Below are 16,430 nucleotides of genomic sequence, written 5' to 3'. Positions count from 1 at the left end.
ACTGAGCGAGGACTCCACCCCAGGGCTCCCCAGGCTGCTCCCCCTCCTCCCCATCTTCAGAGCCCTGATAAGGCTCTTCTCCCCAGACTCATCCCAGTTGGTTTTGTTGTTGTTTTTTAATTAATTAATTGATTAATTAATTAATTTGTCTGCATCGGGTCTTAGTTGCGGCATGTGGGATCTTCGCTGCGGCCTGCAGGGTCCTTCGTTGCGGTGCACAGGCTCAGTAGTTGCAGTGCGCAGGCTCTGTAGTTGTGGCGTGTGGGCTTAGTTGCCCCACGGCATGTGGGATCTTAGTTCCCTGACCAGGGATCGAACCCACGTCCCCTGCGGTGGAAGGCGGATTCTTAACCACTGGACCACCAGGGAAGTCTGGCTTTGTAGTTGTTGTATCTTTGTCTCTGGCCTTAGACTATCAGCAACTTGAAGGTAGAGAGGCTTCTTTCCTCAGCATGGGTTCTATTTTGCCCAAGTGTTATATCTTCCATAATCCTTATCAACCAGTATCTTTCAGTCCAGTCAGAAAGTCCGATTACCATAGAGTGTGGTACTGAGTGGGCACTGACAGAGGGGCACAAAGTGGGGAGGGGGCAGGGGAGGGGGCGGCAGGGAAGGCTCTGGGAAGAGGGAATGCCAGGCTTGGGTCATTTTGAAATGAGTTTTTAAAGAGTAGCTGAAAAAAGCCATTGGAAAAGCAATCTAAGCACATATAAAAATAATATCCAAAGGAAATTTTAAAAAATAAAATAAAATCCAAATACTATAAAAGAGCGTATAATGAAAATTCAGATTTCTCTCCAGAGGGGGCTGATGGCTAACAGTTTGTTGTGGATCCTTCCAGAAGTTTTCTGTGTGTATATGCACAACATTCCCTGCTTCTCCCTCACACTTTGCTGCTGGTGCCTGACTACATATCTGGCATCTCATTCTTTTCCAGCTGCATGGTCTTCCCGGTGTAGATATGCCCTGGGTTATTTAACCACCTGACCCTGATCCCAGTGGCCAGCAGGTTGTTTCCAGGGCCTCCTCCCTGGCAACACTACTGCCATGAACGTTCCCTAAGGTAGGTTTAGCCTCCAAGGGAAAGGTAATCAGGAGAAGGAAGGAAAAGGATTTCCACGCAGGGCTGTGCCATAAAGCAGGGTGATGGACAATGTTCCTTCCTGAGCCCTTTGGCTCACTTGGGGTGCAGGAAGGGGTCCTGGGTGAGCACGCTTTGTCCACAGTTCAGGCTTCTGTAGACCCCAGGTCCCTACGCCTGCCCAACCTGTGCTCTGAAGCCTGGGCTCCTCCCTGACACCTGCTCCCAATGTCGGCTGGCTGGACTTGCAGTCTCTAGGTGCCTGCCAAGCCCCATCCTAACCTCAGACTTGGGAAGGGAAGCCCCTTCAGGATGGAGGGAATTGCTCAAGCCTTCAGCTGCCTTGTGAGGAACTCCCCGCCTAGGAGGGGTGTCTGAGAGAGGAGCCAGGCAGAGCCAAGTTCAGAGGGGAAAGAAAGGTTAGGTTTGACTGGAAGGTCTGTTCCGGGTTCTCCACCGGAGCAGGTTGGGGGCTGCAGGCAGGATCCCTCAGTCCTGGCTTCTCATAAGAGGCCAGGGACCACCAGGGGGACTTGCTAAAAGTTCAGATTCCTGGGACCCTTCCTGCGCTCCCCAGTCAGGAGCTGGGGGGTGTGTCAAGGCCCTGGAATCTGCATTTTACAAACTCCCCTGGAGATCCTGAGCTGCGGCACCCCCCAGGGTCCTTTATCCTTTTTAGGTCCCCAGACCCTTTTGAAAAGTTAACAATTTGAGGTCGTCAGTTTATTATTACTATTATTATTAATATGTGTCGTTCCCCCTCCCTTAAGAGAAAGGCTCTTTGCTGTTTTTTTGGTTTTTCCCTTTCCTCATCAACGCAGCAGAACCAGGCAGCCAAGGCTGGGAGAGTGTTCATGTCTGTTGAATGAGTCAATGAATGAACCCGTTGAAAGAGATAGACCCTCCCCCCAAAAATGCACATTTGGACACACACATTTTGAAAGCAACTGTAGGAGGATCCACAGACCCGCTTAAGCCCATCTGCAGATGCCCCCTTAGGAATAAGGTTTTCCTAAAGTCTCTGTAACACTTCAAAACTGAAGTCCTTTGGTGGCAGGGACACTAGTGGCCTAAAGGACATTGTTCTCAGATGCTCTGGGGTCTGGGACAGGAAAAGCCTGTAGGCATCAACTTCCCCACCAACCTCCTTATTTTTAAAATAAAAAACAGCTGGGGAAGGGACTGCCCTGAGGACTCTGGATACCCAGTGGGGGCCCCTTTTTCCCTGTCCCTCAGACCTCATTGCTCCCCATTTGAGCCCTTTGGCCATAGCTTATCTCCGATGCCTTCTGGCATCTCCCGGGGGACTGTGTGCTCCTCCTTCCCAGCTGGGCTCAGAACCCCCAGCGCCCTCCAGAGTGGTGCTGAACCCTCCCCACTGCCAGGGCCCCACTCTGGCTCACCGCCAGACTCAGTTCACTGTCTGCTAACTGCAGCCTTCTCTACTGGCACAGGGCGCAACGGGGCCACGGTCTAACCTGGACTCGTGCTGGCACAGAGTCTAACTTGGCACTTCCGGCGCTGTGCCAAGTGCTTTGTGTGAATTAACTACAGGAACCTCCTATGGGATGGGGGCAGTTGTTATCACTGTTTGACAAATAAGGAAACTGAGGCTGGGAACGGCAAGAAGCCTTGCCAAGGAGTCAGCTGACTGTAGCGGCAGGATTTGAACTCAGGCAGGCGCACTCCAGAGCCCCCTTCTCTCAATTGCCATCGACACTGCTACCACCTGAATGTAATTCGCTAGCTATCCGAGGCATAGAGACCCATCCAGTGTCTGCCACACCTGGGAGGTGGGCACCCACCTGGGTTCAGCCAACGAGAAGGGAGCGCTGATGCCCAAGAGGGGCAGCAGAGAGCCAGATGGGGCCCTCAGTCAGGGGGGCGCCAGGCCCGGAGTCGGGGGATGAAGGGGTAATGAGCACGCTCGGGAAAGTGGCCAGTGAGCCCCCGCCCGCCTGCCCAGCATCTCGAATGTCCGTGCTGGGCGGTGGGCTGCGTCCTGACAAGACCCGGTGTCCCCACCCCCAGTCCAGAGCGGACGCCCCACTCGCTCTGGCCCGGCGCCGCACGAGCCTGGAAGCCCCGCCCACCTGGTGCCCCTCCTCCGGGAAGGTAAGCACCACCTTCTTGGGAGCGGCCGGGAGAGCCCGTGGCCTGCGAGCGCCCCGCCCCCCGCGAGTAGTGACCGCGCGACGCCGCCGCACAGCACTCGGGGCTCCACTATCGCCGCTCTCGCTCACCTGCGCCCGCTGCCCGCCCCTTGGTGCGCGCCGGGGCCTCCGCAGCCCAGTGCCCAGCCCGCCGCCGCGACCCGACGTCCCACCCGCCCACCCCGAGCGCCACCATGAACTCGCTCTTCAGGAAGAGAAACAAAGGCAAATACAGCCCCACGGTTCGGACCCGCAGGTGAGGAGGCGCCCATGCGCAGCGCGCTTGGCGGCGCGCTGGGCCGGTATGCGCCGCCCAGGGCGTGGGGGGCACAGCCGGGCCTCGAGGGCTGAGGGGGATGGGGGCTGCGCAGGAAGCACTGCCCTGGGAGGCCCAGGCAGCTGGGAACCCAGCCAGGAGTGTGCGACTCGCGGGAACGCGGGGCCCGGGGGCCACCCTTGAGCTGGGAAGCACCGCCAAGGTGGGGATGCGGATGGGCTGGGGGAGCCGAGGGAAAACACGCTCTTTGGCACCGGAGAGTTCTGGCTTGGGTGCTTAGAGGGCGAGGAACTTAGCTGGAGGTACAGGGGACCTCGGTGTTGCGGGGTCGCCCTTGCGCCAAGGGTCCTCCTGGGCCAGGAAGCACCGCCAGGGTGGAGAGTGGTGTGTCCTCTGGAGGACGCTACACCCAAGGCCGGGGAGTGGGGTGCGCAGGGGACCTAAGAAGCATCGTCTAGGGGCGCACCCGGGCCGTGAAATTGAGCTGGAGCGTGAGGCGTTGAGTGGCGGGCGTTCACCAGTGCTTCTTGGAGAGCGCGCAGGTGCTCCTGGCGTCAGGCAGGCGTGTGGGGGGGGGGGCGCCTGGTGGGGTTGTGCCACCTGTGGCAGCACTTCCCAGCACCTGCCATCCTGCGCTCCAGAACCTGGTCCAGGGGAACCGGTGGGTGTGGGGTCGGGTTGGGGGAACCTGGGCTGAGGCACCCCTTGTCCACCACCCGCCCCGGGGTCTGCGCATCGGCTGAGAGACTATGGGGCCTTCTCCCTGCGTGATTTCTCAGGGGGCGTGGCTGCCCCCTGAGAAATCACAAAGCCCCGAAACTGGCGGCGTCTCTAAGCCTCGGGTTCTCAGGGCTGCCTGGGAAGGGAATAACGTGTCTCAATGTGTTTGCTTTGAAACGGCAGCCCACGTCGGTTTTAAGCCTAGTGTATTCACTTCATAACTGGAGATGCTGAGATCGAGAGTGGGGGCAGAATCAGACCCTGCCTTGTCCTCTCTCTAAGGAAAATGGGGCGGGGCCTCCTAGCTGGGAGGGAGCCTTTACCAGACTTCTCTCGACAAGGGGCTTCAGGCAGGTGGGGAGCTCAGCAATTGCATAGCCCACCTGCCTGGGAGTATCCACGCCAAAGTGCCCTCACCTGAGACACCCCCTCCACCGGAAGCAGTCCCTCACTCCTTCCCAGGCCCCAGATGAAAGCAAGGACACTCTGGCCTGGGCTCCCACCCTGCCCCTGTGGTCCAGTCCAGGCAGACCTGTCTGACAGGTGCAGGCGGCCTGGGCACTGGCATGGGGAGTGTGGGCCTTCCATTTCTTTGAGTTCCAGTCCTTTCAGAAACTCCCCTGTCCTGTGACCCCACTGCCCCCTCTCTCCTTTGCATTGTTTCAAGCTCAGAGACATTTCTTCCCCTCCCCTCCCAAGATTCCCGCCCCCCCCCCCACACACATACACGTACACACAAGCCTCCCTGGTCTTTCACATCCACAGGGAATGGGCAGGACCCTGCACGCTGTTCCTCTGTGGCTGAGTCCAGCTGGCTCTCAAACCCAGCTGGGGTCCCGTCCAGTCCCTGAACTGTTCTTTCAGACGTTGCACAATCAAATGCTCCGTGCCAGGCACGGAGGACTATTCTGTTCTCCCCCCACCAAGACTGGGGCCCCTCCAGTCCTTCATACACGCACACACCCACACACCAGGAGATGGGCCAGCCTCGCCCTGCCCTCTGCCTCCCCCATCCCTCAAGCTCCCCCTTCCTCCAGCTCTCCATCCATCCAGTTCCCCAAGGGCTGGGCTTGGACCTAACAAAAGTTATAATGAATCCAGACAAGCTGGGAGGGTCTTGGCCTTCCCAGCAGAGGGAAAGAAGGAAGGAATTCCCATCCTTTACAGCTTCGGGGACTCAGGGTGGCAAGGACACAGGTCCTGCTCCTCTCAATACTCCTGGCCCAAAGCAGCCACCTTCTGCCCCTGGCTGAATGACTGATCTCAGCTTAGAGATCTCTTTCTCCAGGAAGCCTTTCTGATTCTCTCCCCAAGATGGGGTGAGAGACTCTTCCTTCACACCCCCATGGCCTCGCACAGTCACAGCCCTGGGTAGGAGCCAGGTGCCCATGGTCGTACCAGCCCAGCATGTCCCTCTGCCCCTTCCCCTTGGTGGGGACAAGTTCATGGACCAGATTGCGGGGTGGGGGGTTGCCTCTTGCCCAATTCTGTCAACAAGAATCTCTTGAGTGTTACCCAGTGCATAGCCCTGTACCTGTAACTCTAAGATGTGGTCGCTGGTCACAGGGTGCTGACCCCCAAGTTATTCTTGCATCCTGAATTTTCTGGGGCCCTCCTCCTCTGTCTGGGGGAAGGCGGGCGGGGTTGCCAGTGAGATTCAGTATTGAGGAGGGTAGGAGCTCCTCACCTCTGGTCCCAGCTCTGCTACATCTGCTGTGGGCAGAAACCTCTCTGAGCCTCAGTTTCCTCGTCTGCAAAGCAGGGATGGTGCTAATATCTTCTGCATAGGGTTGCTGGGAGGAGCACATGTAACAACGGAGAGAATGCCCCCAGCACATAGGAATTACCCAGGCTGAGGGTCAGCATCCCTGTCCCCAGCAAAGGGGATCCAGGAACCAGGACTTGCGACCTTCACACCCAGCAGTCACGGGCTTTGGACTGCACAAGTGAACAGAAATTAGTGAATGGAGAGCCCCCTTGGAGAAAACCACCCCTCCCTGTTTGTCAGCCTTTTAGCAGCTGAAACTGGGTGTGAACTCAGCTGCTCTCATTGCCCTGGTTCCTAATGACAGGTGTGGGAACTGGTGTGCACACCTGAACTAATGACAGGGTCAGGCCTGATGGTGCAGGTCACTGAGGATAGTATCCAGCTTAGCAGGGAGGGTCTCGAGGGGCCCTGGTCCTACCGCCCTGCTTTGTGGCTGAGAGTACAGCTCCAGCCAGCCCCTGCTTCCCGGCTGTGCGACCTAGGGAGAGCTGCTTGGCCTCTCTGAGCCTCTGTTTTCTCACCTGTAGAATGGGCATAAAAGTAGTACCTGCCTGGTGATATCGTTGGCATGAGGATTAAATGAAATAATGCAGGGAAGGGTTGAGAATTATAGGAAGCCTCAGTCCACGGCAGCTATGATGATTATAACTATTGAATAAATTCGAATAGGCACCTACTATGTGTCTGGGATTGAGCTGGATGCTGTGATGGACAGGCAGTGCACTGCACAACTCCAGGGGTACCATTCCCGGGCGGTGGGGGTGGATGTGGAAGAGACATTGACAGTCTCTCTGCACTTGATGGAATTTTGCTTAATTACTAGTGTGGTTACAGGACTGTGTTGTGGTGGTGATGGGAGCCTGGTGCGGGGAGACGTAGAGCTGGACAGATGAGGTCTCCAGCCCGATGGCTCTGGTTCTCCCTGACTGGTCTGAAGTGAGGGCTGTCAGGGTTACGGGGAGACCTGGGCTATCAGGGAGGACTTCCTGGGGAGGTGTCTGCCCTGTCATCAGGAGAAATGGAGTGGTTAGCTCCAGCTCTGGAGTTAGACTGAATTCTGCTTGTGTTTGATTTTGGCAAAGAAATTTGGCCTCACTGTGAGCTTCAGCTTCCCTATCTGTAAAATGGGGCTAATTTTGCCCCTCCACACAGGCCTGGGCCCCAATAAGCACCCAGCAGCCTCACCTTGCTTCCTGACCTCACCTGGGCACAGTCCTGCAAGAATGGCCCAGTCCTAATGGGGGGGGGGTGCCCTATGTGGGAGGCAGGGCCCAAGGCTTTGGAGGCTGGTGAAAGAGGTGCGTGTCCTCCTGGAAGCCAGCCGGGGTACCCTGAGCCTCTCGGTGGTTAAAAGCATAGAGTTTGATGCCATCCAGGTGTGAGTTGAAGCCCCAGCTCTGTCTCTCCTAAGCTGTGTGACCTTGGGCAGGTCAGGTAACACCTCTGAGTCTCAGTTTCCTCATCTGTGAAATGGGAGTGATGCAGGAACACCCAGCTGGTGAGGTCACTAGTGGATCAAGCAAGATAATGAATGTGATGGGCCCAGCCCCAGACCAGGGCTTACAGTGAGTGCTCAGTAAATCATGGCAGCCAATATTGGTAACCACACACTGCTATTAAAGATGAGGTTGGTGCTAAGACCAGAGGTGCCCAGGCAGCTGGTCTTCTTCCAGCTGTGGAGGCTGCAGCCCAAGTGGGGCAGGAGGTCAGCTGACTCTCATTCATTCACCCCAGCATTCACATGGACCCCCGCTTAAGAAGACACATGGAGGGGGATTTCCCTGGTGGCGCAGTGGTTAAGACTCTGAGCTCCCAATGCAGGGGGCCCGGGTTCGATCCCTGGTCAGGGAACTAGATCCCACATGCATGCCGCAACTAAGAGTTTGCATGCTGCAACTAAGGAGCCAGCGAGCTGCAACAAAGGAGCCCATGTGTCACAACTAAGACTTGGCGCAACCAAATAAATAAATAAAATATTTTTTTAAAAAAAGAAGATACATGGAGGGACTTCCCTGGCGGTCCAATGGTTAAGACTCTGGGCTTCCAATTCAGGGGGCGTGGGTTCAATCCCTGGTCATGGAACTAATCTCCCACATGCCGCGCAGCACAGCCAAAAAAAAAAGAAGACACATGGAGAGACACTCATGCACTGATCAGTGACAGTGGAAAGCTTGAACAGTTTGGGGGAGGGCCCGTCAGCAAAGCCCACCTCCCACCATGTGGGTGACCAGGACCGAGTGGTCCACGCAGCCATTTCTCAACACCTACTGTGCTCCCAGCATGGCCATGGACGTTATAGCATCTCATTCTGACACTGAGCCTGCCAGGCTGGTGGTGGTGTCCCATTTCACAGAGGGTAGCACTGAGGCCAATAGTAAAGACACTCACCTTGGGCTTACAGCTCACAAATGGCTGATGCTGGAGGCTCAGGGCCCCTGAGGAGGGAAACTAGGTCTCCCCACCTGTACTTGGGGCTGGGGGCAGCTGTCTCTGGGGACTGCTGCAGGCCAGATGGTGGAGTCATTGGGTTTTGTATCCCTGACTCCGCCCAGCAGCCCTTTCCGCCTCTCCTCTCTCTGGCTTTGCCCTCACTTGCCCAGTTCGCTTGGCAGAAAGAACGAGACCTAGTAAATTAGATTCAGAACAGAACAGAGCTGAACCTATAACAATGGCTGCTAATGGTGGCATTTCAGGCACGGTCAGGGCACTCATCTGGGGACAGGGAGTTTTGTGCGGAGAGGCTGAGCTCAATTCATACCTTTTGGGCAATACTCTAAGGAGGCTGAGGGACCTCTGGAGGGCCCTGGGGGCTGGGGGAGAAGCTGCCTTTGGGAGTATTTCCAAGGCTCTTTGTCAAGGGAGGAGGACCCAGGAGTCCCAGCTCCTCTCCGCTCTAGGCAGGGCTGTGCGGGGCGTTGCCAGTGCCACCTGCCACTCTCCCAGCCTGCCTGCCCTGGCCTGTCTCAGGAGTGGGAAGACAGAAATGGTCCTTGATCTTTGTTCTCTCTGCTTTTGATGGGTCTTCTGTCTTCCATCCTCCTGAGCCTGGGGAGGGAGGCCCCAGGTACCCCTTCCTGCCTCCAGGCAGGTGGAGCCCTTCCCTTTCCTGCATGGGAGGGCCTGAGCAGAGAGTCCCCTGTCCCATCCCCCATCTTCTGTGTGCTCCATAAACAGGCTGCAAGGGCTTCCTTGGCGCAGTGGTTAAGAATCCGCCTGCCAATGCAGGGGACACGGGTTCGAGCCCTGGTCCGGGAAGATCCCACATGCCGCGGAGCAACTAAGCCCGTGCACCACAACTACTGAGCCTGCGCTCTAGAGCCCGTGTGCCACAACTGCTGAGCCCACGTGCCACAACTACTGAAGCCCACGCGCCTAGAGCCCGTGCTCCGCAACAAGAGAAGCCACCGCAATGAGAAGCCCATGAACCGCAACAGAATGGCCCCTGCTCACCGCAGCTAGAGAAAACCCACGTGCAGCAGCGAAGACCCAACACAGCCAAAAATTAAATAAATAAATAAATTTATTTATTTATCTTTTTAAAAAATGGAGGGCAAGCCAGAGGGTTCTGGATGGAGAGACACACAGGGAGAGTCTCAGAAGTGGGAGAGGGGACAACAGGATGGGAACTGGGAAAGGTGTGAACACATGACAGCCTCTGAGGTTGAGTCCTAGCTTGGAACAACCTCCCTAAATTATGATTGTATTGTCTTTCTTAGGTAATACTACCCTCATCTCTCTTTTCCAGGTGAGGCTCAGAGTTTCAGAGTCTCAGCTGCTATGAGCTGGGAGCAGGCGAGCTGGCTGGTAGGGTGTCCCAGCTGGTCGCCAGCCCACCCTTTCCTGGGCAGAGGGTTTGTCAGGTCTTATATGATAAATGCACAATGGGCCGCTCGCTGGCCAGTAGCTCCACCCCATCAAGGCCTGCTGACCCTGGAAGGCTGAGCAGCTGCAGGAAAACAGTCACGTGCAGAATTCTTTGCTGCGCCAGCAGCCTGGGCTCAGATTTCAGACTCATGGCTTTTAAGGTTTTCACTTCTCCATCCTGGGCATGGAGACTTTTTGGTTCTAGTTGAAGGTTGAGGAAGGATTCTGAGTTTATGCCACCAAGAACAGAGAGGGCTGCAGTCCTGCTGCTCCGGATAAGGAGCTTGACTCTTCTCAACTATAAACTGGGCAACAAAACCCCCATGTTACTGAGAGGGAAGCTGAAGCTAAGGGCAGGGATGGAGGGCTTGGTGGGTAGAACAGAAAGAGCCTGGGTTTGGGAGATGCAGACCTGACTTCCAGGTCCAGCTGTGCCTCTTGTCAGCTGTGCTGCTGGCCACATTCCTGCCCCACTCTGGACTTCATGAAGGCAGGGGCTTTGCAGGCTGTGTGGTCACTGCCACATCCCTGGAACGATGCCTAGCACACAGCAGGTGCTCAGTAAGCAGTGGTGGGAGGTCTGTTTTTTTGTTCTTTTTTTTAATGAGGAGTCTTTTTTTTTTTTATTGATTGATTGATTGATTGATTGCTATGTTGGGTCTTCGTTTCTGTGCTAGGGCTTTCTCTAGTTGCGGCAAGTGGGGGCCACTCTTCATCACGGTGCGCGGGCCTCTCACTATCGTGGCCTCTCTTGTTGCGGAGCACAGGCTCCGCAGCTGTGGCTCCCGGGCCTAGTTGCTCCGCGGCATGTGGGATCTTCCCAGACCAGGGCTCGAACCCGTGTCCCCTGCATTAGCAGGCAGATTCTCAGCCACTGCGCCACCAGGGAAGCCCGGGAGGTCTGTTTTGAATCTGCAAATCAGAGGCATGTAGGATAATGGAGAGAACTGGAGGTGACATGTGTGAAGCATCAGGCACATAGTAGGTGCCTCATAAACCAAGGCCAGTACTCCTTGTCCACTGGTCTCAAACCCGGAATGACGTCGTAACAACCAGGAGTGTTGAGATTGGCTTGAGCCCCATTTAAACCTTGCAAAAATCTCCAGGACACGCCTTGGTGTTACCCAAAGTGGCTTGAACTTCTGTGTATGTGTCTGTAATGAGAGCCCAAAAGCACATGCTTTTGGGGAGGTCTTCCCTGGGCAGAAACAGATTGGGCCATGAAATGGAGCCGGAGTTACTATACCAGCAGCCCTCTCACTTTAGAACCTACTTCCCCAGGATTAATAGACAGTAAATTCATCCACACCCAGCTAATTACCATGGAAGTTTCTAGTAGGGAACCTATCAGTCAGTTGACCAGTCAATCTGGTATTTGTTGGGTGCTTCCTGGGTATTGCTTTCTACAAGACTTCCTTCCTGCAGAGACCTGGGGATTCTTCCTCAATCTGCTCCCCTAACCCTGTAACACAAGACCGTGGTTCGTTCCCTTGTTCCCATCCCTGCCTCCTCATTAGAATCATCTGAGCTTTGAAGGTGATGCCCAGGTCCTGTTGCAGACCAGTTAAGTCAGAATCAGTGAGGCAGGGCCCAGACTTCAGTCTTTTGATGTGCAGCCATCAAACCCCATGTTCTCACTGATTGTCTTAAGTATATGGGCAATATAACTTGTCCATAGAGTTATATGCACCTTGCTCTTCCTTTAAAAGAGCTAAAGCAGCAGTTGCCTAGTCTGTCGCACTCTATTCTTTTATTCTCAACCTTCCTGTGTTATTTTGCTTTAGGTACGTGCCTTATAAAATGGCATAGAGCTGGCTTTTTTTTTTGTTTTCCTGTTCTCACCTGAGAGTCTTATCTTTTAGCAGGTGAATTTAACTCATGCACATTTATTGTAATGAATGATGTGTTTGGACCTACTCCTGCCATATTATTTTGTATTTCCTATTGTCATGCTTTCTCTTTGATTCCTTCTTGCTCTTTCCCTGCATTTTATTGGACTGAGCTGTATTTTCACAATTAAGTTAAGATACAAGGCCTAAATGGGGCAGAATGGATGAAAATACCCTGACCCAGGCAATCTGAATCTTTGGAATTATAGTTATTGGTGTGCTTTTCTTAATCCTGCCTATTAGACCATAAACTTCTGGACAATAAGGACTTACTTATCTTTTGGTGGGGGCTCTTTCGTAGCCCTTAATTCCAGGCCTTGCATAGGCTTGGGGCTCAATAAATAGGTGTTGAATTGAGCAAACATTTTATGTATTTATTTATTTATTTATTTTTGGCTGCACTGGGTCTTTGTTGCTGCGTGCGGGCTTTTCTCTAGTTGCAGTGAGTGGGGTCTACTCTTCATTACGGTGTGCGGGCTTCTCATTGCAGTGGCTTCTCTTGTTGCGGAACATGGGCTCTAGGCGCACAGGCTTCAGTAGTTGTGGCACGACTTGGTAATGGAGAAGGGCCTATCCCCAGGACCTGTAAGAGGGGCAGAGAGAGGACAAGGATTGGGGGGTGGGGGTGAAAATTTATTCAGCAATTACTGAATATCTAGAAATATTGGCCATCTGGAAAACTGGCGGGGGGTGGGTGTGGCAGCAGTCACCAGCATAGATGCTGACCCTCTGGCTCCAGACAATTCTCCCTTCCTCCCCAGGCTCAGTTTCTTTATCTGCACTGCAAGCAATGATAGTACCAACCGTGATGATGGGTTGTTAGGATCAAAGCAGGACTGTGTGTTGGCACTGGGGGAAGGCGTAGCCCAGGGAGGGGTTTCTTCATACCATTTCATTCCCCACAATGGCCTGTTCAGAGGGACAGGCTGGGAGCCCCTTGTGGTGACATCTTAGGAGAATGACTCACCCTCAGCTACCACCACTGATTGTTACTCAACCACTGGGTTTAATTATACTGATAAAGATGCCAACAAGATGTAAATCACCACACCTCCCCTGGGTGGTGCACGCCTTGCTGCTTTGTCCCGCCTCCCCAATATCTCCCGTCACTTTGTTTGTGGAATAGTATTGACATCCCTCATGTTCTGAGGAGATGGCTCTGGCACCTGTTCAAATCTTGGCGTTACCATTTTTCAACTGTGTGACCTTGGGCAGGTTTCTTAACCTCTCTGAGCCTCAATTATCTTCATCTGGAAAATGGAGCAATAAGAATTGTTTACGTGCTATAAAATGTCTGCTCAATTCAACACCTATTTATTGAGCCCCAAGCCTGTGCAAGGCCTGGAATTAAAGGCTACAGAAGGGCCAACCCAAGAGATGAGTAAATCTTTTTTGTCCAAAAGTTTATAACCTAATACACAGAATTAAGAAAAGCGCCCCAATTACTATAAGGGTGCCCTTCTCCCAGGGCTGCGAGATTTCAGCAGATGTTGCAGGAAAGGGCTGAGTGGGTGACGGGCACCTAGTGAGTCCTCTCAGTGTTTGGTTGTTCATATTCAGCAATCATTTCTTGCACCTACTGTGTGTGCCTTTGTGGCAGGGACAGGGCAGGTGTCCTGGAGTGATAGCCTTCGCTCTCTCAGCCAGGCGGTGTTTAAAGGAGGTGGAGGCTGGGAGCCACCTAGCCCCCAAGATGAGCTTGGAGGTTGCCTGGGAGCCGCTTAGGGCCTGGCTGGCCCTGGAGGCAGCCTGCCTACATGGACGGTAGGAGGCCAGACCCCTTCTCTGGGCTCTAGGAGGGGCGAGGCTGGGGAGGCTGGTTCCTGGGGGAGGTGTGGGCTCCTGTGCATTCCAGGCATTCCGAGACTGATCCTCCCCGCTGGCACCTGCAGAGACAGAATTAACCCCAAAAGGGAGGAACCATGGACATGATCAAGGGCCAGAACATGGGGATTGACTCAGGCCTGGAAGGTGAGGTGGCCCTGGCCAGGGAGGAAGGGCCGTCCCCATCAGACACACTCTTAACCTGCCAGTTCCCATCTCTACACCCGGAAAGAGAAAGCAAGTTGGGCTGTGACCGACGGGGCACGGTGACAGCTGGCGTGGGGGGTTATGGCAGAGCTGTGGCCTCTCCGTGGTGTCTGGGGTGTGAGCTGCTCCCTGGAGTGGCAGGTCAGGAAAGAGGCCGTTCTCTCAGGCAGGAGGGAGGGATGGCTGGAGCAGGCCACGTGCCCCTGGCTCTGCCCCATGGCCATGGGCAAGGATGCTACAGCTCCAGTGGCCTGGGAAAGGGTGTGGGGCTGTGGTCTGTGTGCCCTGGCACTGCACACCCAGGCATCATGCTCTGATGGGCACAGCTGGGAGCCCTGGATTGTTTTGAAGTCAGGCAGCCAGAGACCCATAGATGAGGCCTGGCCTTGGGCAGGTGTCTGGCCAGCCTGTGTGGGTCTGGTGGGAGAGTGGCAGGAAATGACCTTTTATTACATGTCCCTAGGTACCAGGCACTAAGTGAAGTGGATAGATGCTCTGAGCATCTATCAGCTTCATTATGGCAGAACTGATGGGCTGCAGTCACTATGGGCTTAGAGCAAAGCGGTCCAGAGGCCCCAGAACCACCCAGAACTGTGCTGTCCTATTTGTTAACCACCAGCCACATGAGATGTGCTTAGAACAAACTGAGATGTCCTGCAAGTGTACACCACATGCCAGACATTGAGGAACTTACTGTGAAAAAAAGAATGTAAACTATCTCACTAATAATGTTCTATTCACTAGCTGTCAAAATAACATTTTAGCTATATGTGGTTAAATAAAATGGTGTATAAAAGTTAAGTTCATCTGTTTCTTTTTATGTTTTTCATGTGGCTACTAGGAAGACTTAACTACAAATATACTCATATTCTGTTTTTATTGGGCAGCGATGGCCTTGAAAGCAAAGTGACATAGAGCCAACCCCACCTGCTTCTGTTTGCTACCCGGTCAGTAGATGCAATAACCTCATTGTGCGGACAAGGAAGTTAAGCGTAGGCAGGTGAAACAAACCTGAGCCTTCGTGGTGTGACAGCCACGTCCAAGGTCCAGAGTGCTTTACAAGGATCATCTCCTTGAATTGTCTCAACCCTCTGGGTGGGGCTGATTCTTATACCCATTTTGCAGATGAGAAAACCAAGGCACAGAGAGACTAAGGAACCTGCCCAAGCCCAAACTCAGTCTATGTTCTTTCCCTGGTCCAGGCTGACTCAGTTTCCCTCCCTGCAGGCAGGATGGAGAGGAATGGGCCAGTTGGTACAAGGTGACCAGGAGAGGGAGAGCTGAAGGCAGCAAAGGTTGGGGCGGGAGAGGCAGGTCCTGGGCAGGAGAGTGAGCTCTCTTCTGAGAGTGTTTGGGAGCATTGGCAAGTTTGAGGCCGGACAATGGTGAGATCTGGTTGCATCGTTGAAAGATCTCTGATAAATGTGCCAAAGCTGGCTGGGGGCAGCGAGAGTCAGGGTGCAAGGAGATGGTTGGGGGTGGCTATTGCATTGGTCCAGGTGAGAGGTGATGCTCTTGATCAAGGTGAAGACCTTAGGGCCCGAGAGAGGATGGGAGCACAGGGGTCTGTTCCTAGGTAGAAGCAGGGGAGGGAGAGGCAGGGATCTGGGGTGATTCTTGGGGTTCTGCTTAAACGACCTGGTAGATGAGGCCTCCCCACCCTTCCATCCTGTGGTTTCCCGGATGGAGACAGGGGAGAGTTCTCAGAGCAGCAAACTCATGGTAGAAACACCCTGAACCTCTCAAATCCCCAAACCTAGTGACCTGATCCTTAGTCCAAACCCAAGGTGGTTCAGCCAGACTGGGCCTGGGAGCTGCGTCCTCCTTGCAGCCTCATTACCTGTATACGTGCACAGCCTCTCCCTGCAGGAGTTGGAGGAGACATTTCCAAATATTGAGTTTACTTGTGAATTCTCCACGCCCGGGCGAGGTGACATCCACAAGGTGGAAGCAGAGTGCGTCTGGGCTTTTGCACAAGGATCCGTGTGGATGGTGTGGGTGGCCCGCGGTCTTTTTTTAGCTCTCCGTGCCCGTGGGTTCTCACATGGAGCCTTAGCTGCTGGCCTTTATCTGCTCCTTAAAAGGAGCCCAAATCCCTGGGTGGTGACTCCGGGTGGAAGCAGAGAACCCCGGGCTCCCCATGAGGCAGCACTTTGTATCCCCTCTCTCTCTCTCTCTTTTTTTTTTTTTTATAAATATATTTGTTTATTTATTTATTTTTGGCTGCGTTGGGTCTTCGTTGCTGCAAGCGGGCTTTCTCTAGTTGCGGCAAGTGGGGGCTACTCTTCGTTGTGGTGTGCAGGCTTCTCATTGCGGTGGCTTCTCTTGTTGCGGAGCTCGGGCTGTAGGCGCGCGGGCTTCAGTAGTTGTGGCGTGCGGGCTCAGTAGTTGTGGCTCGCGGGCTCTAGAGCGCAGGCTCAGCACAGGCTTAGTTGCTCCATGGCATGTGGGATCTTCCCAGACCAGGGCTTGAACCCGTGTCCCCTGCATTGGTAGGCAGATTCTTAACCACTGTGCCACTAGGGAAGTCCTCTATCCGCTCTCTCAATTAACCGCCCCAGCCCTGAGAGGTGTGGACTGCCATGACCCCCAGTGACAGATGGGGAACCTGAGGCCCAGAAAGGCTAAGTAACTGACAGCTTAACAA

At 54.2% G+C, this 16,430-nt stretch overlaps 1 protein-coding gene across 6 annotated transcripts in view; it reads left to right on the top strand.

The window, feature by feature from the left end:
- Positions 1–16,430, top strand: part of PPL (periplakin) — a 57,039-nt gene that overhangs the window by 9,720 nt on the left and 30,889 nt on the right. For 2 of the 6 annotated variants that reach the window (XM_082362048.1, XM_082362046.1), the window contains exon 1: positions 3,241–3,490. The exons of 3 other annotated variants lie outside the window; for them this stretch is intronic. In XM_082362048.1, coding sequence (XP_082218174.1) covers positions 3,429–3,490 — 62 coding nt within the window. In that variant the 5' untranslated portion in view covers positions 3,241–3,428. Of the gene's footprint in view, positions 1–3,240; positions 3,491–16,430 lie in introns of those variants that run through there. One more of the 6 variants, XM_082362050.1, reaches the window with a different exon arrangement.

This window comes from Balaenoptera borealis (genome assembly GCF_965194805.1).
Source record: "Balaenoptera borealis genome assembly, chromosome: 16".
NCBI lineage: Eukaryota > Metazoa > Chordata > Mammalia > Artiodactyla > Balaenopteridae > Balaenoptera > Balaenoptera borealis.
The sequence above is the reverse complement of the archived record's forward strand: the minus strand, read 5'-3'. Positions and strand labels throughout refer to the sequence as shown.